Source organism: Rhinoraja longicauda, chromosome 3 (assembly GCF_053455715.1).
Source record: "Rhinoraja longicauda isolate Sanriku21f chromosome 3, sRhiLon1.1, whole genome shotgun sequence".
Lineage (NCBI taxonomy): Eukaryota > Metazoa > Chordata > Chondrichthyes > Rajiformes > Arhynchobatidae > Rhinoraja > Rhinoraja longicauda.
Genome location: NC_135955.1, coordinates 101,106,464 through 101,127,975, shown reverse-complemented (window position 1 = coordinate 101,127,975; position 21,512 = coordinate 101,106,464). Strand labels below are relative to the sequence as shown.

Here is a 21,512-nt window from a genome sequence, read left to right as displayed (position 1 = left end):
TCCTCACAGCACCAGAGAACCGGGTTCAAGCTTGACCTCGGGTGCTCTGTGGAGCTTGCTGTCGTCCCTGTGACTACGTGGGTTTCGTCCGGGTGTTCCGGTTTCTTCCCAAAACCCAAAGATGTGTGGGTTTGCAGGTTAATTGACCTCTGCAAATTGTCCCGAGTATGTTGGAGTGGATGAGAAAGTGCGGCAACAGAAAACCAGTGTGAACAGGTGATCGATGGAGTAACTCAACGGGTCAGGCAGCATCTCAGGAGAGAAGGAATGGGCGGCGTTTCGGGTCGAGACCCTTCTTCAGACTGATGTCAGGGGGGCGGGACAAAGGAAGGATATAGGTGGAGACAGCAAGGATATAGGTGGTGACAGCTTGCAGCCCAGTGGTATGAACATTGACTTCTCCAACTTTAGATAGTTCCTCTGTCCCTCTCTTCCCCTCCCCCTTCCCAGATCTCCCACTGTCTTCCTGTCTCCACCTATATCCTTCCTTTGTCCCGCCCCCCACCCCCCCCCCCCCCCCTGACATCAGTCTGAAGAAGGGTCTCGACTCGAAGTGTCGCCCATTCCTTCTCTCCTGAGATGCTGCCTGACCTGCTGAGTTACTCCAGCATTTTGTGAATAAATACCTTCGATGGTTGGTATGGACTCAGTGGGCCAAGTGGCCTGTTTCCATGCTAAATCACTGAACCAAAGTAAACATGGAATTGTGATGATAACCGTATTCTGAATATACCCAACAAATGCCCTGCGTTATGAAATATTACCAGTATTGGTGAGTTTGACTTAAATCATACATTTATCAGATACATGGATTGATAAAAACAAATAAAACATTTGAGCATATAAAACCTAAAAATCATCAAAACACAATATAGCAAAAAAGTTGGTAAATATATAATGATTATATCTAATTACAGCTCATTGTACCTTTAAAAAAAATGATTACAAATACTAAAAGGCAAGATTATTATAGACAATAGACAATAGACAATAGGTGCAGGAGTAGGCCATTCAGCCCTTCGAGCCAGCACCGCCATTCAATGCGATCATGGCTGATCACTCTCAATCAGTACCCCGTTCCTGCCTTCTCCCCATACCCCCTCACTCCGCTATCCTTAAGAGCTTTATCCAGCTCTCTCTTGAAAGCATCCAACGAACTGGCCTCCACTGCCTTCTGAGGCAGAGAATTCCACACCTTCACCACCCTCTGACTGAAAATATTGTGATCAGTTTAGACTAATAATTTTCTGTAGCCATTATCATCGTTAGTAGCAGTGCCTGTTTTACAACTCTTAGATCCTGTTTGACTGCTCCCAGGTTTAGCAACCTCCCGAGAACAAAAAAGATTCTTAAGATGCTTTTGGAACAGAGAGGAGGCATAATAATAAATGAAAGGGTCGAGGCAACAGCTTAAGCTGCCAATACACACACACAGTATGTAAACAAAGTAGAGGCTTTCATCTGGAGCATCATTAAGATGAACATAGTGGATGAGTAAAATGATGTTAGTTGGTGCAAAGAAGACAATTAACACAAGCAGCACAATCACAGCCAACCTGATGGCTGACGTTTTCTTGCATTTGTTTGCCACGTTGGTGGACGAAAGAGTGGAAATGATCCCCACGTAGCAGACGGTGGTCACGACCAGGGGGATGAAGAAGAACAGAGCGCACAGAACAGGGAAGTAATAGGTGAAGTAGGTCTGCTGTGTGGAGAGGGGAAGCACGTCGTGGCAGGTGGTGATGTTCAGGTTGGTGACGTAAACCGTTTGCTCGACCACGAAGAGCGGCATGGCGCCACCCAGGGCGAGAAGCCAGGCGAGGAGGCAAACGCCAAGGGCGCGCCTGGGGCTCCTCCACGAGGAGGATCTGATCGGGAAGACCACAGCCACAAAACGGTCCACGCTGATGCACATCATCAGCAACACCGAGCAGCACATGTAGGCGTAGAAACCACCACTGACCATTCGGCAGAGGAAGGAACCAAAGTACCAATTATTGCCAGAAAAATAGTAACAGATCTTGAACGGAAGCAGCAGCAAAAACAGCAAATCTGCTACGGCCAAATTGAACAAGTATGTCGTCGCCGGCTTATCAAACTTTATTTTAAAGTACATGGTTAAGATTGCTATGCAGTTGAAAAGCAGCCCGACTGCAAAAATACCGGTGTAAACAGAAGGGACAAACACAGTGATCCATCGGCTGGTTAGATATTGTCTCGCTGTATCTGAGATGGTCGCGGGGTATTCATTGGTGTTTCGAACAAAGTTAATGGACGTATTTTTATCCAGTCCAGATCCAGATCCATCTCCGAATCCACTTCCATCACACGGGCCTGAGCCTTCCCCGTCGCAGTTGGTAACTACATACGGTTTAGAACCCTTAGTACTCACAAAGGTTCTGAGCCCAATGTTGCTACGTGAACGGTTCCCTGAAATGCAGAAGTAAAAAGTCCAAAAGTTATTTTCTGAATTACTGAAACATAAGTTCACAAGTTTCAGGAGCAGAATTAGGCCATACCTAATTCCATACAATACCTGAGTCTAGTCTACTCAGTTCAGTTTTAGTTTATTGTCACGTGTACCGAGGTACAGTGAAGAGCATTTAATGCGTGCTAACCAGTCAGCAGAAAGACAATGCATGATTACAAATCAATCTATTTACAATCCATTTACACGATAAGGGAAACCGCCATTCAATCATGGCTGATCTATCTTTCCCTCTCATCCCCATTCTCCTGCTTCTCCCCACAACCTCTGACACCCTTACTAATCAAGAATTTGTTAATCGCCACCTGAAAAATATGCACAGACTCGGCCTCCACAGCTGTCTGTGGGAAAGACGTTGGACGTGAGGATCGAGGGTCGGTGGGAGGGTGAACAAGGGTAATGCCTCCAGCACCTTCAGGTCAGCTGCAGGAGGCGCTTCCGGGACACAAAGATGGCCGTGCGAGGAGAGGAGAGGAGAGGAGAGGGATGTCGGTTCACGGGAACCGCTCCAGTACATCGAGCGCACGGGCCCGACCGGACTCTGGACTTTGAATAATGGCTCCAAAAATGGAGGCGCCATTATGTGTAATACGTACAAAAAGAACTGTGTGCAGTCACATGTGTGACATATAAAGCACCATTGAACCATTTAAATGGTCTCTTGATTGTTTGTTTTCTTGATTCGTACAGGTGACAGAGGTTATGAGTAGGCAGGAGAATGGGGTTAGGAGGGAGAGATAGATCAGCCATGATTGAATGGCGGTGTAGACTTGATGGGCTGAATGGCCTAATTCTGCTGCTATCACTTATGATCTTATGTTCTCCAGTGACAGTGAACTTTCAAACTCCGTACAGGCAGCACCCGTAGTCGGGATCGAACTCGGGTCTCCGGCGCTGCAAATGCTGTAAGGCAGCAACTCTACCATTGTACCACCGTAAGTGGGGATTGCTGGTCGGCGGGGACCCGGTGGGCCGAAGGGCCTCTTTCCATGCTGTATCTCTAAACTAAAGCAAACTAAACTAAGCCCTAAATTTGTAGCTGGTCATGATAACATACAGTTTCATTCCATGAATTAGCCTCATAAATAATTTCTAGACTGCCTAAGCAGCCTAAAACTATATGTAGAATTCCACGTATGGCCTCACTACCTACAACCCTCGGCAAATATAGCAATACTTCCCTATTTCTAAGGTTTGCCGTTGGTTTATTATAGTCACGTGTGCTGAGAAACAATGAAAGACTTGGTTTTGCATGCAATCCATGCAGAAGTACATCAAGTAGTGCAAACAAGAAAATAAACTGAAAACAATACAACAGGACTGCTACAGAGAAAATGCAATTAAGTTAAAAGTACAAAAGCCTCAAGGAGGTAGATTGGAACATCGTGAATTTATCCTTACATTTACACTTTTGGAAGCCAAATGGATGGGGAAAGTATACTGTTAATGGCAAGATTCCTATTAAGATTGAGGTGCAGAGGGATCTTACGATGCAAGTACATACATAACGGAATGGCAGGACTGTCATATGTTGAAAGACTGGAGCGACCTGGCTTGTATACACTGGAATTTAGAAGGATGAGAGGGGATCTTATCGAAACGTATAAGATTATTAAGGGGTTGGACACTTAAGAGGCAGGAAACATGTTCCCAATGTTGGGGGAGTCCAGAACCAGGGGCCACAGTTAAAGAATAAGGGGTAGGCCATTTATAATGGAGATGAGGTAAAACTTTTTCAGTCAGAGAGTTGTGAATCTGTGGAATTCTCTGCCTCAGAAGGCATTGGAGGCCAATTCTCTGAATGCAATCAAGAGAGAGCTAGATAGAGCTCTTAAGGATAGCGGAGTCAGGGGGTATGGGGAGAAAGTGGGAACGGGGTACCGATTGAGAATGATCAGCCATGATCACATTGAATGGCGGTGCTGGCTCGAAGGGCCGAATGGCCTCCTCCTGCCCCTATTGTCTATTGTCTATTCACAAAATGCTGGAGTAACTCAGCAGGTCAGGCAGCATCCCAGGAGAGAAGGAATGCGTGACGTTTCGGGTCGAGACCCTTCTTCACTGATCACTCCTTAGTACTATACTCATTTGCAATCTCTCTCAATTTACATAATTGCCTGTTTTTGATTCCTTTTACCAAAAGACACAATCTCACACATTCCTATATTAAATTACATTGGCTAAATGTTCCACCCACTCACACAACGTATTTGTAATCTATTAAGAACTTCACAGCATGCCCTCCCACATATTCTTGTATCATTCTCATATTTCAGGGCGGCACGGTGGTGCAGCGTTAGAGCTACTACCTTACAGAGCCAGAGACACGGTTTGATCCTGACTACGGGTGCTGTCTGTACGGAGTTTGTACGTTCTCCCCGTGACCCGCGTGGGTTTTCTCCGAGATCTTCGGTTTCCTCCCACACTCCAAAGACGTACAGGTTTGTATGTTAATTAACTTGGTATAAATGTAAACAAAATGTCCCTAGTGTGTGTAGGATAGTGTTAATGTGTAGGGATTGCTGGACGGCACGGACTCGGTGGGCTGAAGAGCCTGTTTCTGCGCTGTGTCTCCAAACTAAACTAAACTAAAAGATAAGAGTTAGGGAAGGGTATTAACTTAGACATAGAAAACTTGCAATAAAACTTACACCAGGGACAATTTATAATATACGAAGATAACTGCAGATGCTGGTACAAATCGAAGGTGTTTATTCACAAAATGCTGGAGTAACTCAGCAGGTCAGGCAGCATCTCGGGAGAGAAGGAATGGGTGACGTTTCGGGTCGAGACCCTTCTTCAGACTGATGTCAAGGGGGGCGGGACAAAGGAAGGATATAGGTGGAGACAGGAAGATAGACGGAGATCTGGGAAGGAGGAGGGGACGGGAGGGACAGAGGAACTATCTAAAGATGGAGAAGTCGATGTTCATACCAGTGGGCTGCAAACTGCCCAGGCGAAATATGAGGTGCTGTTCCTCCAATTTCCGGTGGGTCTCACTATGGCACTGGAGGAGGCCCATGACAGAAAGGTCAGACTGGGAATGGGAGGGGGAGTTGAAGTGTTCGGCCACCGGACAATTTATAATACCAAGCCAATTAACCTTCAACCCTGTAAATCTTTGGAGTGTTGGCGGAAACCCACGCAGGTCACAGGGAACAAACTCCATACAGACAGCACCCGTTGTCGGGATCGAACCCGGATTCCTGGCGCCGATGAGGCTGCAACTCTACCGCTGTGCCACCATCTCCCCCGCCCTCAATTTTCCACAATTTTCCACCTTGTAAAGTGAAGCAACAGCTAGTTACCTCTCTGAAATCCATAAAGTTTATTCATTTAGTGAAAGGGCAGGGGAATAAATAATTCTTTTCAGTCACTCCTCAAAATTAGATTGAATCACGAAACATTGCAGAGTGATTGTACTAAAACAATTGGAAGAGATTGGAAGGACATCATTTTTTCATCTTAAAAGAAACAATTGTTTTGGAAATAAAGTGACCTCAGAATCACGGAGAATTGCTTTGATGAAAAGCACTAAGCAATTAATTTTCATTTTAGAACCTAGCTGGGGCGCTCCACATTTCCACTCCTTTCCATTTTAAAGCATTGTCGCGTTATTTTGTTTTCCAACGCAAATAATGCAAAAAGTATGCACTAAAGATTACGTCACCAAAATGTCACTCAGTCTGAAAGCACTTAAGTTTACTGTCAAGTCAAGTCAATTTTATTTGTATAGCACATTTAAAAACAACCCACGTTGACCAAAGTGCTGTACATCTGATTAGGTTCCAATGGAAAAAAAAAAAAAAAGAGACATATAGTAGCACGCAAACAGTTCACAGCGCCTCCTCAATGAGCCTCAAACGCTATGGAGTAGAAATAGGTTTTGAGCCTGGACTTAAAGGAGTCGATGGAGGGGGCAGTTCTGATGGGGAGAGGGATGCTGTTCCACAGTCTAGGAGCTGCAACCGCAAAAGCGCGGTCACCCCTGAGCTTAAGCCTAGACCGCGGGATAGTGAGTAGCCCCAAGTCGGCCGACCTGAGGGACCTGGAGTTCGAGAGGGGGGTTAGAAGATTTTTGATGTAGGGGGTGGAGTGTCCATTTAGGGCTTTATACGTGAATAGGAGGAGCTTGAAGTTGATTCTGTACCGTACAGGGAGCCAGTGGAGAGAGGCCAGAATCGGGGTGATGTGGTCCCTTTTACGGGTACCCGTCAGGAGTCTCGCTGCGGCGTTTTGGACCAGTTGCAGGCGGGACAGGGAAGATTGGCTGATCCCAGTGTATAGGGAGTTGCAGTAGTCTAGGCGGGAGGAAATGAAAGCGTGAATGATTTTTTCTGTGTAGTCGAATTGGAGGAAAGGTTTGATTTTAGCTATGGTACGAAGTTGGAAGAAGCTGGCTTTTACCACAGCGTTGACTTGCTTATCAAATTTTAATGCAGAGTCAAATATCATGCCGAGGTTTTTGACATGCGGTTTGACTAGGCAGGATAGACTTCCAAGACTGCCTGTTATCAATTTAATGGTCAATTTACCATTTAATGACCATTTACAATTTAACTGTAAATGGTCAACATCTGGTTTTGCTTTTGGGGAAAGGAATTCAAAGAGAAAATTATAAAGTGAAAAGAAAGGTTTCAGTCCATGGAGGATTCTTAAATACTGTTAGTGAAACATAAAAACGCACGATACTAAATAGAATTAAAAGCTTTGGATTGAATAGATTTTTAAATCAGCTTCTAAATCATTTTTCTTTGGTTTTCCTGTAACTACAAGCATAACATGTTTCATGCCTTGTAAGCACCATGTAGGGTTTTTATTGCATTCAAGGCAAGAGAGTTACAATTTGTCAATTATTTCTTCTATCTCGTCTATGTATTCTGTTAATCTCTTTGTTAACTGTCGAACCTCTAAAGACATCTGGAAAATCTCTGAAAACCTGTAACAATCACTCTTCACGACAAACAGTGAGTCATGTTGTTCTATCAGTCGCCTGCAATGTCTGCTTCCATTTACCCTTTCTAAATTGCTATAGGCGGGGAGGCAACTCAATCACACGAGGGAAAGCGGCTAAAGTCTGAGTTTATGCTGACAAGGGAAGTTAGGAATGGAATCAAACTAAAAGAAAAGATGTATAACACAGCAAAGAATAGCGGGAAGCAAGATGATTGGGAAACTTTCAAAGGACAACAGAAGGTAACAAAACGGGCAATACGGGCTGAAAAGATGAAGTACAAGGGGAATCTGGCCAAGAATATAAAGAAGGACAGTAAAAGCTTTAGATATGTTAAGAGAAAAAGAGTAGCAAAGTCAAATGTGGGTCCCTTGAAGGCAGACACGGATGAAATTATTATGGGTAACAAGGAAATGGCAGAAGAGTTGAACATGTACCTCGGATCTGTCTTCACTAAGGAAGACACAAACAATCTCCCAGATGTACTGGAGGACTAGGGGGGTAGAGGAACTGAAAGAAATTTGCATTAGGCGATAAATAGTATTGGGTAGACTGATGGGACTGAAGGTTGATAAATCCCCAGGGCCTGATGGTCTGCATCCCAGGGTCCTCAGGGAGGTGGCTCTAGAAATAGTGGACGCATTGGTGATCATTTTCCAATGTTCAATAGATTCAAGATCAGTTCCTGTGGATTGGAGGATAGCTAATGTTATCCCACTTTTCAAGAAAGGAGCGAGAGAAAACGGGGAATTACAGTCCGGTTAGCCTGAGATCGGTGGTGGCAAAGATAGAAACATAGAAAATAGGTGGAGGAGAAGGCCATTCGGCCCTTCGAGCCAGCATCGCCATTCATTGTGACCATGGCTGATCGTCCACAATCAATGACCCTTGCCTGCCTTCTCCCCATATCCCTTGATTTCACTAGCCCCTAGAGCTCTATCTAACTCAGAAATGCTGGAGTCAATTATTAAAGAGGTAATAACGGTGCATTTGGATAGCAGTAAAAGGATAAGTTCAAGTCAGCATGGATTTATGAAAGGGAAATCATGCTTGGCTAATCTTCTGGAATTTAGTGAGGATGTGACAAGTAAAATGGATGAAGGGGAGCCAGTGTATGTAGTGTATCTAGACTTTCAGAAAGCCTTTGATAAGGTCCCGCACGGGAGATTTGTGAGCAAAATTAGAGCACATAGTATTGGGAGGAGGGTATTGACATGGATAGAGAATTGGTTGGCAGACAGGAAGCAAAGAGTAGGAGTAAACGGGTCCTTTTCAGAATGGCAGGCAGTGGCGAGTGGAGTACCACAAGGCTCGGTGTTGGGGCCGCAACTGTTTACCATATATTAATGATTTGGACGAAGGAATTAGAAGTAACACTAGCAAATTTGCACATGACACAAAGCTGGGTGGCAGTGTGAACTGCGAAGAGGATTTTAGGAGGTTTCAGGGTGACCTGGACAGGTTGAGTGAGTGGGCAAATGTGTGGCAGATGCAGTATAATGTAGATAAATGTGAGGTTATCCACTTTGGTGACAAAAACAAGGAGGCAGATTATTATCTCAATGGTGTCAGTTTAGGTAAGGGGGAAGTGCAGCGAGACCTGGGTGCCCTTGTACACCGGTCACTGAAAGTTGGCGTGCAGGTACAGCAGGCAGTGAAGAAAGCTAATGGCATGTTGGCCTTCATAACGAGAGGATTTCAGTATAGGAGTAAGAGGTTCTTCTGCAGTTGGAAAGGGCCCTGGAAAGACCACATCTGGAGTATTGTGTACAGTTTTGGTCTCCTAATTTGAGGAAGGACATCCTTGTAATTGAGGCAGTGCAACGTAGGTTCATGAGATTGATCCCTGGGATGGCGGGACTGTCATATGAGGAAAGATTGTAAAGACTAGGCTTGTATTCACTGGAGTTTAGAAGGATGAGAGGGGATCTTATAGAGACATATAAAATTATAAAAGGACTGGACAAGCTGGATGCAGGAAAAATGTTCCCAATGTTGGAGGAGTCCGGAACCAGGGGCCAAAGTCTTAGAATAAAGGGGAAGCCATTTAAAACTGAAGTGAGAAGAAACTTTTTCACCCAGAGTTGTAAATTTGTGTAATTCTCTGCCACAGAGGGCAGTGGAGGCCAATTCACTGGATGAATTTAAGAGATAGAGCTCATGGGGCTAGCGGAATCAAGAAATATGGGGAGAAGGCAGGCATGGGTTACTGATTGTGGATGATCAGCCATGATCACAATGAATGGCGGTGCTGGCTCAAAAGGCCGAATGGCCTCCTCCTGCACCTATTTTCTATGTTTCTATGAGTTGTCACACAAATGCGATCAAAGTAAAAGGTAGGGAATGTTGGATACGAAAACATCTAATTCTGTGTTTCACACAACGGGGAGATTTGTGATGTTATTGCAAGTGGATTTCAAGGCTTGGTGAAGTCCTTTCCCATGTGTGTTTATGTCCGGCAACTGAATCATCCCACCAAAAACTCTCCAGAGATGCTGCCTGTCCCGCTGAGTTACTCCAGCTTTTTGGGTCTATCTACCAAGAACTAGCATCTGTAGTTCCTTCCTACACATTGTACCAACAACTAGAGTTCAGTTTAGTTTAGTTTAGTGAAACAGGCCCTTTTGGCCCACTCAATCTCTTGTGTCTCCATTTCAAAACACTTCCCAGTGAACCTCCTGCCTAGGAATATAAGAAAATAACTGCAGATGCTGGTACAAATCGAAGGTATTTATTCCACAAAATGCTGGAGTAACTCAGCAGGTCAGGCAGCATCTCAGGAGAGAAGGAATGGGTGGCGTTTCGGGTCGAGACCCTTCTTCAGACTCCTGCCTAGGAACACAAGCCAGGCAGGGCTGTTGGTAAGCAGAATAGGGCAATTGCTCACTTACTTAAGCAACGCACAAAATGCTGGAGGAACGCAGTGGGTCTGTGGAGGGAACGGACAGACGGCATTTCGGGTCCAAGCCTTATTTGGTGGTGTTTATAAGACTTCTGGATTAGCGCATGGATATGCAAGGAATGGAGAGATATGGATTATGTGCAAGCAGATAAGAGATGGTCTTGGTATCATAGGTAGACATAAAAAGCTGGAGTAACTCAGCGGGTCAGGCAGCATCTCTGGAGAGAAGGAATGGGTGACGTTTCGGGTCTCTTAACATCACCCATTCCTTCTCTCCAGGGATGCTGCCTGTCCCGCTGAGTTACTCCAGCATTTTGTGTCTACCTTCGATTGAAACCAGCATCTGCAGTTTTCTTTCCTACAGGGTCTTGGCATCCTGTTTGGCACAGACATTGTGGGCCGAAGGGCCTGTTCTTGTGGTTCTAGGTTCAGACTTTTAATGAAGTGGTTAGAGCGCCGTGTGACAAGCTCACGTACACACGCAGTGTGCGGGCAGAAGGGAAAGTCCATACGTTTTCGGAGCAGAATTACGGCTGTTCGGCCCATCGAGTCTATGCCACAAAGACCGCGGGAAGGGGAATTGGGTTGTTTTTTTGGCGAACCAGGCTCTCCCCACCTTCCTTTTCCGAGTCACCAGTCACCAGAAGCCCCAAATACCGGCCACCGAATGGTGAACAAGGTCTGATTGACCTGGACGATGACACGTTGGTGTTGTACTTCGTGGTCCGGTACCTGTTGTACCTTTGTTGAGACTCTGGACGGACCACAAGTACACGTGTGTAAAAGGTTACAATGTTGGAGCTTAACTCCAGGCTGTTTATTCCGTGGCTACCTGGAACCAGAGTGGCCACCTAATCACATCATTACCTTATATACACATTACTACACAGGCAAACAAAGTAGTCCTTGTGATACAATAAAGTAGTCCCTACAATATCACAACAGTTGGCCTGGCTCGCCTCAACGGAGCTGCAGGTCTAAAAGACATACGACAGAGAGACCTATTCCCCTTTTCCTCCAGAGATGCTGCCTGACCCGCTGAGTGCCTCCAGCACTTTGCATCTATCTTTGGTGTGAACCAGCATCTGCAGTTTTCCCCGTTCCTACATTTTCAGGAGCTTTAGATCCGGACCCCATTAACTGATCTCAATGATCGACTCGTTTATTCAAAAATGCTGGAGTAACTCAGCAGGTCAGGCAGCATCTCAGGAGAGAAGGAATGGGCGACGATTCGGGTCGAGACCCTTCTTTAGTCTGAAGAAACGTCACCCATTCCTTCTCTCCTGAGATGCTGCCTGACCTGCTGAGTTACTCCAGCATTTTGTGAATAAATACCTTCGATTTGTACCAGCATCTGCAGTTATTGTCTTATACTCAATGATTGACTCACTCTGCACGACGAGTTATAGACAATAGACAATAGGTGCAGGAGGAGGCCATTCGGCCCTTCGAGCCAGCACCACCATTCAATGTGATCATGGCTGATCATTCTCAATCAGTACCCCGTTCCTGCCTTCTCCCCATACCCCCTGACTCCGCTATCCTTAAGAGCTCCATCCAGCTATGTCTTGAATGCATTCAGGGAATTGGCCTCCACTGCCTTCTGAGGCAGAGAATTCCACAGATTCACAACTCTCTGACTGAAAAAGTTTTTCCTCATCTCAGTTCTAAATGGCCTACCCCTTATTCTTAAACTGTGGCCCCTTGTTCTGGACTCCCCCAACATTGGGAACATGTTTCCTGCCTCTAACGCGTCCAACCCCTTAATAATCATATCATCATATCATATATATACAGCCGGAAACAGGCCTTCTCCGCCCACCAAGTCCGTTCCGCCCAGCGATCCCCGCACATTAACACTATCCTACACCCACTAGGGACAATTTTTTAAACATTTACCCAGCCAATTAACCTACATACCTGTACGTCTTTGGATCTTATACGTTTCGATAACATCTCCTCTCATCCTTCTAAATTCCAGTGTATACGGGAGTTGGGACATTTAGAAACGCGATCCGCGATAGAAACCGCCTGTATTATATTCTCATGATTTCTCTAACGTGAAGCAACTATCTTGAGGTCTGACATCAGTCTGAAGAAAGGTCTCGACTCGAAACGTCGCCCATTCCTTCTCCCCAGAGATGCTGCCTGAGTTACTCCAGCTATCTGTGTCTATCTTCGGTGTAAACCAGCATCTGCAGGGCTCCCCCCCCCCCCCCCCCCCCGCCCCACATATCTCGAGGTGCAAGTATACCAAAGTTTTCCTACCGTGTTTGCGAGACGAGACGGCGGGGAGCAACACGACCCACAACACGAGGAGAACTTTGCAAATCATCCCCGGGCGTTGTTTCCGGAATAAACTCCGGACTCTGGATATGTTGGTAGAGTTGCTCGCTGGCGCTGCTCACAGTGATGAACGACGGCGACCACCCACTCAATGACTCACTCACCCACCCACCCCTTCACCCCACCTCTCCCCTTCGCTGCGATGCTGGGCAGTTGGCAGCGACTGAGAGAGGAGGTTGTTCCGCAGTGAGCGGACGGAGAGAGAGAGAGGGGGAGAGAGAGAGAGGGGGAGAGAGAGAGAGAGGGGGAGAGAGAGAGGGGGAGAGAGAGAGAGGGGGAGAGGGAGAGAGGGAGAGGGGGAGAGAGAGAGGGGGAGAGAGAGAGAGGGGGAGAGAGAGAGGGGGAGAGAGAGAGAGAGGGGGAGAGAGAGAGGGGGAGAGAGAGAGAGAGAGGGAGAGAGGGGGAGAGAGAGAGAGGGGGAGAGAGAGAGAGGGGGAGAGAGAGAGGGGGAGAGAGAGAGGGGGAGAGAGAGAGGGGGAGAGAGAATGGGAGAGGGGGGGAGATAGGGGGGAGAGGAGAGGGGGAGACGGGAGAGAGAGAGGGAGGAGAGGAGAAGGGGAGAGAGATAGAGGGGGAGAGAGATAGAGGGGGGAGAGAGGAAGAGAATGGGAGAGGGGGAGAGAGGGAGAGAGGGAGAGAGAGATAGAGTAGTGACCGCGGCTCTCTCTGTTGCCACCGCCGATGATCGCTCGCCGGCTCCAGTCGATTTCTCAATCACACATCTCTCCTGATTTCGCAACTGTCCGGAAACAATTCCAGGCACCAATTGCCTGCAGGGTGCAACAAAGTGAAGCGTTCAGCGAGATCGGAAATTAAAAGAAACCCCCACAAAACGGATAAAGCTGGGAGACAAGGAGAGGGTTTAACGTCGCAGCGAGGAAGGCAGATCAGATGAACAGGGCAGGACAGGGCTGGTGCTGTGGGATGGAGACTGGACGATTCAAGTGGCCACAGAGGCTGATGTGGGAGACGCATTACTCTGACACTAATGGGGAGGGAGGGAGGGGAGGAGGGGAGAAGGGGCGGTCAGTTTGTGGTCTGCTAACCACACCAGGGAATCGCAGCACAGGCTGGAGGGCAAATATGTTTGAATGATTGCCAGAATAAACTGAGAATAGATAGACTGGGAACAGAGGGGATGCGTCAAGAGTCAAGAGCGTTTCATTGTCAAGTGTGTCCCGGACACAGAACAATGACATACTTACTTGAAAAAAACTTTTACAATCAGAGAGTTGTGAATCTGTGGAATTCTCTGCCTCAGAAGGCAGTGGAGGCCAATTCTCTGAATGCATTCAAGAGAGAGCTAGATAGAGCTCTTAAGGATAGCGGAGTCAGGGGGTATGGGGAGAAGGCAGGAACGGGGTACTGATTGAGAATGATCAGCCATGATCACATTGAATGGCGGTGCTGGCTCGAAGGGCCGAATGGCCTCCTCCTGCACCTATTGTCTATTATCTATTGTCTATTGTCTAGCAGCACTACAGAATATGTCAAGTCAAGTTTATTATAAGAAAAGTGTAGTATACTACAAGTATACTACAAGTGTAGTATAAGAAAATAACTGCAGATGCTGGTACAAATCGAAGGTATTTATTCACAAAATGCTGGAGTAACTCAGCAGGTCAGGCAGCAATATGTAGACACGGTACACTGTAAACAAGATAATCAACGGGGGAAAAAAATCCGTATATATATCAAATGTTTCAAATGTCGTTTATTGTCACATGTACCAATTAAGGTGCAGTAATATGCGAATTGCCGTACAGCCATACGGAAAAGAAAAGCGACAAGACACACGACCTCATAAAAGTTAACATAAACATCCACCACAGCGGATTCCTCACTGTGATGGAAGGCAAAAAAAAGTCCAATCTCTTTCCTCTTTATTCTCCTGCATTGGGGCAGTCGCTGGCGCAGCGGTAGAGTTGCTGCTTTACAGCGAATGCAGCGCCAGGGAGACTCAGGTTCGATCCTGACTACAGGCGCTGTCTGTACGGAGTTTGCACTTCTCCCCGTGACCTGCGTGGGTTTTAATAATAATAATAATAATAATAATATTCATTTATTGTCATTGCAACGAGTACAACGAAATTAAAAAACAGCCAATCCTGACGGTGCGTACAAACATATATGCAATAAATGCAAAAACAAATAAATACATAAATACAATTAAATTAAGTACAAGATTTTTTAACGGTGTTGCCTAGTGCACAGGTAGTGTTCAGTTCTCGTATGGCCCTGGGGTAAAAACTGTTCTTAAGTCTGTTTGTTCGGGATTTGATTGACCTGAAACGTCGACCAGAGGGCAGATGAACAAACAGACGGTGGCCGGGGTGGGATGGATCTTTTATTATTTTGCCTGCTCTACTGAGGCAGCGCAGGCTGAACAGGTGCTCCAGGGAGGGCAGTGAGCAGCCGATGATTTTCTGGGCCGTCGTGATGACCCTCTGAAGGGCCTTCCTGTCCTTTTCTGAGCAGCTGGCATACCATGTGGTTATACAGTATGCCAGCACACTCTCGATGGAGCAGCGATAGAAGGACAACATGAGCTTCTCCTGCAGGTTGGTTTTCCTGAGGATCCTCAGGAAGTGGAGTCTCTGCTGTGCCTTCTTTACTGTGGTGATGGTGTTGGTAGACCAGGTGAGATCCTCTGCGATGTGCGTACCCAGGAACCTGAAAGCTGGTACCCTTTCCACGCAGACCCCATTGATGTAGAGTGGGTCGTAATCTCCACTGGTTTTTCTAAAGTCAATTATAAGTTCCTTTGTTTTGGAGGAGTTCAGGACCAGATTGTTCACTGAACACCATGCTGCCAGCCTTTGGATTTCATCCCTATAGGCTGTCTCATCTCCTTCTGAGATAAGTCCAACCACAGTCGTGTCATCCGCGAACTTGATGATGGTGTTGGTGGGATGGGTGGGGGCGCAGTCGTGAGTGTAGAGGGAGTAAAGGATGGGGCTCAACACACAGCCCTGTGGTGAGCCGGTGCTCAGTGTAATGGTGGAGGAGAGGTGAGGGCCTATTTTGACTGTCTGGGGGCGGTTGGTCAGGAAGTCCTTGATCCATTTGCAGATGGTTAGGGAAAATCCAAGGTCGGAAAGTTTGGTGACCAGTCTGCTCGGGATGACCGTGTTAAAGGCAGAGCTGAAGTCGAGAAAGAGCATCCTCACATAGCTCCCCTGGTGTTCAAGGTGGGTCAGTGCAGTGTGAAGAGCAGTGTCGATGGCATCCCCTGTAGACCTATTTGCTCTGTAGGCAAACTGGTATGGGTCCGAGATCTTCGGTTTCCTCCCACACTCCAAAGACGTACAGGTTTGTAGGTTAATTGACTGGGTAAAATGAAGCACATTTAGTGTACAAAATCGTGAGAGGAATCGGGAAGACACACAGAGTCTCTTGCCCAGAGTACGAGAATCGAGAACCAGAGGACATAGGTTTAAAGTGAGGGGGGAAAGATTTAATAGGAACCTGAGGGGTATCTTTTTCATACAAAGGTTGGCAGATGTATGGAACGAGCTGCCGGAGGAGGTAGTTGCGGCAGGAACTTCGCAATGTTTAAGAAACATTTAGACAAGTACATGGATAGGACAGGTTTAGAGGGATTCGGGCCAACTCAGGCAGGTGGAACTAGTATAGATGGGACATGTTGGCCAGTGTGGACATGTTGGGCCGAAGAGCATATTTCCACGCTGTAAGACGATGACTCTACTGTGAAGAGCCAAATTTAGTACTTTGAAATGTATTAAGATGATATTCAGAAATTATTCATGTAATTATACTGTAGTAGTGCACTGTAGTAGTGCAAAAGGTAATACTAAAGTAAAATAAAAGAATAACCAGTTCATAGGTCAGGGCATTGAGTATAAGTGTCAAGATGTCATAATACAGCTTTAGAGGACTACTAGACCAAGTGGGCCCAAACCTCTCCTGCATTGGTGCAGCACCCTCTCCTCCTCCCCTCCCCCCCCTGTCCCTCCCTCCCCTCCCCCCCCCCCCCTTCCTCTCCCCCTCCATCCCTTCCTCTCCCCCACTTCATCCCCCTCAACCCCCCTTATCCTCACTCCTTGCCCCTCCCTCCCCCTCCTCCCTCCCCCCCCCTCTCCCTCACCCTCCCTAGGAGATTGATTTAAAATGTGAATAACTTAAAAAAGTTAACACCAATTTCAATGAAACTTCTTCCATTAGCACCAAAGGGACGATGCCACAGAGAGTGTTTCAATCTGTCCCGACGCCGGAGTTTCGATCATCCCGACGCGAGGGCCTCGGACAGTCGGCAGCCCCAACCACGGGTAAACAAAGAGGAAGCTGTTGAACTTTATTACCTTCCATCACAGTGTGGAATGTGGAATCCGCTGTGGTGGATGTTTATGTTAAATTTTATTTTATGTGGCTGTGCGTCTTGTTGCTTTTTACTTAGTATGGCTGTATGGTAACTCAAATTTCACTGTACCTTACTTGGTACATGAAACAATTAAATTGAATCTTGAAACTTGTATCTATTAACTGTGAATCTCTCCAAATATCCTTTCTCATCCGCTGACAGTTCCAGTATTTACTATTTCTTTTCTAGCACCTGCATTTGTTGGCTTCTGTAAAGCAGAGACAAGATCCTGTTTCCCATTCTGTGGTCTTTTACGACTGTCAAACTCTCCAGCAAAACGGACCATTTTGTCGTCTCGCAATGAAGTTCCTACAACTGGATGTGTAGGAAGGAACTGCAGATGCAGGTTTAAACTGAAGGTAGACAGTAAATGCTGCAGTAACTCAGTGGGACAGGCAGCATCTCTGGAGAACATGGATAGGTGACGTTTCAGGTCGAGGCCCTTCTTCAGACTGAGAGTCAGGGGAAAGGAAAAATTCACCTGGTCCTTTTTTCCCAGAGATGCTGCCTGGGCCCGCTGAGTTACACCAGCTTTTTGTGTCTTCCCTACAACTGAATGTTTGGTCACATTTGCTTTTAGTGTTTCTGCCAGTTTCATTAGCCCAGGGTTCAAACATCTAATGACTGTGAGCTAGGAGAGACACAAAATACTGGAGTAACTCAGCGGATCAGGCAGTATCACTGGAGAACATGGACAGGTGACGTTTCGGGTCGAGACCCTTCTTCATACTGACTGCAGGGATGGGGGGAAAGAAAGCTGTGGCTGTGCAGGACAAAGCATAGGAGGTCAGAGGTGAACACAGCTTAGTCCTTGATTATTCCCCTGCGGCTATCAAACTGTACAACTCCTCCCCATTTTGTTGTGGGGTTGACTGACTCTCCTCCCCCCCTCTCCCCCCTCCTACTCCCATCCCCCCCCCCATCCTCCCCTCCTCCCCTCCCTCCCTTCCCCCCTCCCTTCCCCCCTCCCTCCCTTCGCCCCCTCCCTCCCTCCCCCCCCCTCCCTCGCTTCCCCCCCCCCCTCCCTCGCTTCCCCCCCCCTCCCTCCCCCTCCCCTCCCTGTATAATCCCTGGCAGACTCTCCGGAAGTAATGACCACAAGATACAAGATACACACACCAGGAAAAAATTATACTTATACCAAGCCAATTAAGCTACCAACATGTACGTCTTTGGAGTGTGGGAGGAAACGGAGGATCTCGGAGAAAACCCACGCAGGTCACGGGAAGAACGTGCAAACTCCGTACAGACAGCGCCCATAGTTGGGATGAAACCCAGGTATCCGGCGCTGTAAGTGCTGCAAGGCAGCAACTCTACCGCCCTTTGATTAGACAATAGACAATAGGTGCAGGAGGAGGCCATTCGGCCCTTTGAGCCAGTACTGCCATTCAATGTGATCAAGGCTGAGCATTCTCATTCAGTACCCCGTTCCTGCCTTCCCCCCATACCCCCTTACTCCGCTATCCTTAAGAGCTCTATCTAGCTCTCTCTTGAATGCATTCAGAGAATTGGCCTCCACTGCCTTCTGAGGCAGAGAATTCCACAGATTCACAACTCTCTGACTGAAAAAGTTTTTCCTCATCTCCGTTGGGAACATGTTTCCTGCCTCTAACGTGTTTCAATAAGATCCCCTCTCATCCTTCTAAATTCCAGTGTATACAAGCCTAGTCGCTCCAGTCTTTCAACATATGACAGTCCTGCCATTCTGGGAATTAACCTAGCAAACCTACGCTGCACGCCCTCAATAGCAAGAATATCCTTCCTCAAATTTGGAGACCAAAACTGCACACAGTACTCCAGGTGCGGTCTCACTAGGGCCCCGTACAACTGCAGAAGGACCTCTTTGCTCCTATACTCAACTCCTCTTGTTATGAAGGCCAACATTTCATTGGCTTTCTTCACTGCCTGCTGTACCTGCATGCTTCCTTTCAGTGACTGATGCACTAGGACACCCAGATCTCGTTGTACTTCCCCTTTTGCTAACTTGGGTTACTTGGGTTATACTGGGAATTTTCAGTTACTATTTTTGAATATTGTCTTTTTTAAAGTTTTCAATAAGGTTTGACATCATTTTCATTTTTGAAACTGGAGTAGATGATTCGTGGTCATATTAAATATGGGGTTGGCTCAATTTCCTTTGTTCTTCAAGCAAGCAACCTAACTAATAAAAATACCCCTGATAGATTTAAGGGCCTGGGGCCTGTCCCAGTTCGGCGATTTTTAAGGCGACTGCCGGTGACTAGGCTGTCGCCACACGTTCGCCGGGGTGTCGCGGGCATGGTCGTGAGTAGTCTCCAATGAGTCGTGGCAGATCTCGTGAAATTGCGGAAATTTTACAACGTTTGAAATTTTTCCGTGACAGCTGGCTTGACGCCAATGATCGTAGCGTGTTGTGTCCTGTCGTGGGCGCTGTCGTAGGTTGCCGCCAGGTGAATTTGGTTGTCGCCGGTGCTGATCCACCTTTTATAAGAATTTTGTTTGTTTGAATAAAGTATATTTTGGACATTTTGACCAAAGATTGATGTTCGAATTTATTGTATTTCAGAGTAGTTTCTCATGGCATCTCTTTCAAATATTTTACTTTCATTTATTCTGACCAATAAAACATAAGAAAACAAAATCAAACAATTTAATATTCCCCAGAGATGCTGGTTAAACCGAAGACAGACACAAAAAGCTGTAGTCAGGCAGCGGGTCAGGCAGCATCTCTGGGGAAAAAGCTGTTGTCAGGCAGCATCTCTGGGGAAAAGGAATAGGTGACTTTTGAAGAAGGGTCTCGACCCGAAACGTCACTGATTCCTTTTCTCCACAGATGCTGCCTGGCGCGTTGAATCAATAGACAATAGGTGCAGGGGTAGACCATTCGGCCCTTCAAGCCAGCACCACCATTCAATGTGATCATGGCTGATCATACTCAATCAGTACCCCGTTCCAGCCTTCTCCCCATACCCCCTGACTCCGCTATCCTTAAGAGCTCTATCTAGCTCTCGCTTGAATGCATCCGGAGAATTGGCCTCCACTGCCTTCTGAGGCAGAGAATTCCACAGATTCACAACTCTCTGACTGAAAAGGTTTTTCCTCATCTCAGTTCTAAATGGCCTACCCCTTATTCTTAAACTGCGGCCCCTTGTTCTGGACTCCCCCAACATTGGGAACATGTTTCCTGCCTCTAACGTGTCCAACCCCTTAATAATCTTATACGTTTCGATAAGATCTCCTCTCATCCTTCTAAATTCCAGTGTATATAAGCCTAGTCGCTCCAATCTTTCAACTTATGACAGTCCCGCCATTCTGGGAATTAACCTAGTAAACCTACACTGCACGCCCTCAATAACAAGAATATCCTTCCTCAAATTTGGAGACCAAAACTGCACACAGTACTCCAGGTGCGGTCTCACTAGGGCCCTGTACAACTGCAGAAGGACTTCTTTGCTCCTATACTCAACTCCTCTTGTTATGAAGGCCAACATTCCATTGGCTTTCTTCGCTGCCTACTCTACCTGCATGCTTCCTTTCAGTGACTGATGCACTAGGACACCCAGATCTTGTTGTACGACCCCTTTTCCTAACTTGACACCATGCAGATAATATTCTGCCTTCCTATTCTTACCACCAAAGTGGATAACCTCACACTTATCCACATTAAACTGCATCTGCCATGCATCCGCCCACTCACACAACCTGTCCAAGTCACCCTGCAACCTCATAGCATCTTCCTCACAGTTCACCCTACCACCCAGCTTTGTATCATCTGCAAATTTGCTAATGGTCCTTTTAATCCTTTCATCCAAGTCATTAATGTATATTGTAAATAGCTGCGGTCCCAACACCGAGCCTTGCGGTACCTCACTTAGTTACTGCCTGCCATTCTGAAAGGGACCCATTTATCCCCACTCTTTGTTTTCTGTCTGTCAACCAATTTTCTATCCATGTCAGTAGCCTACCTCCAATACCATGTGCTCTAATGTTGCCTACTAATCTCCTATGTGGGACCTTGTCGAAGGCTTTCTGAAAGTCAAGGTACACCACATCCACCAGCTCTGCCCTGTCAATTTTCCTAGTTACATCCTCAAAGAATTCCAGAAGATTAGTCAAGCATGATTTCCCCTTCGTAAATCCATGCTGACTCGGAACGATCCTGTTACTGCTATCCAAATGCTCAGCAATTTCGTATTTTATAATTGACTCCAGCATCTTCCCCACCACTGATGTCAGACTAACTGGTCTATAATTTCCCGTTTTCTCTCTCCCTCCTTTCTTTAAAAAGTGGGACAACATTAGCTACCCTCCAATCCACAGGAACTGATCCTGAATCTACAGAACATTGGAAAATGATCACCAATGCATCCACAATTTCTAGCGCCACCTCCTTAAGTACTCTGGTATGCAGACCATCAGGCCCTGGGGATTTATCAGCCTTCAGTCCCATCAGTCTACCCAA

The 21,512-nt window shown here is 46.6% G+C and overlaps 1 protein-coding gene across 1 annotated transcript; it reads right to left on the bottom strand.

Annotated features, from left to right (window-relative positions):
- Positions 1-1,159: 1,159 nt before the first annotated feature.
- Positions 1,160-12,741, bottom strand: LOC144592505 (proteinase-activated receptor 1-like). Its single transcript, XM_078397108.1, has 2 exons — positions 12,613-12,741; positions 1,160-2,430 (listed from the first exon to the last, which is right to left on the bottom strand). The coding sequence occupies exons 1-2, from the start codon at positions 12,677-12,679 to the stop codon at positions 1,232-1,234; spliced, it is 1,266 nt and encodes a 421-aa protein (XP_078253234.1). The 5' UTR covers positions 12,680-12,741; the 3' UTR covers positions 1,160-1,231.
- Positions 12,742-21,512: the final 8,771 nt, after the last annotated feature.

Bases quoted from the DNA above. Each gene is read 5' to 3' on its own strand.
- LOC144592505 (XM_078397108.1), bottom strand. From the start codon at position 12,679: ATGATTTGCAAAGTTCTCCTCGTGTTGTGGGTCGTGTTGCTCCCCGCC. The intron at 2,431-12,612 runs GTAGGAAAACTT...TCTGCATTTCAG, and splicing joins CGTCTCGTCTCGCAAACACG to GGAACCGTTCACGTAGCAAC.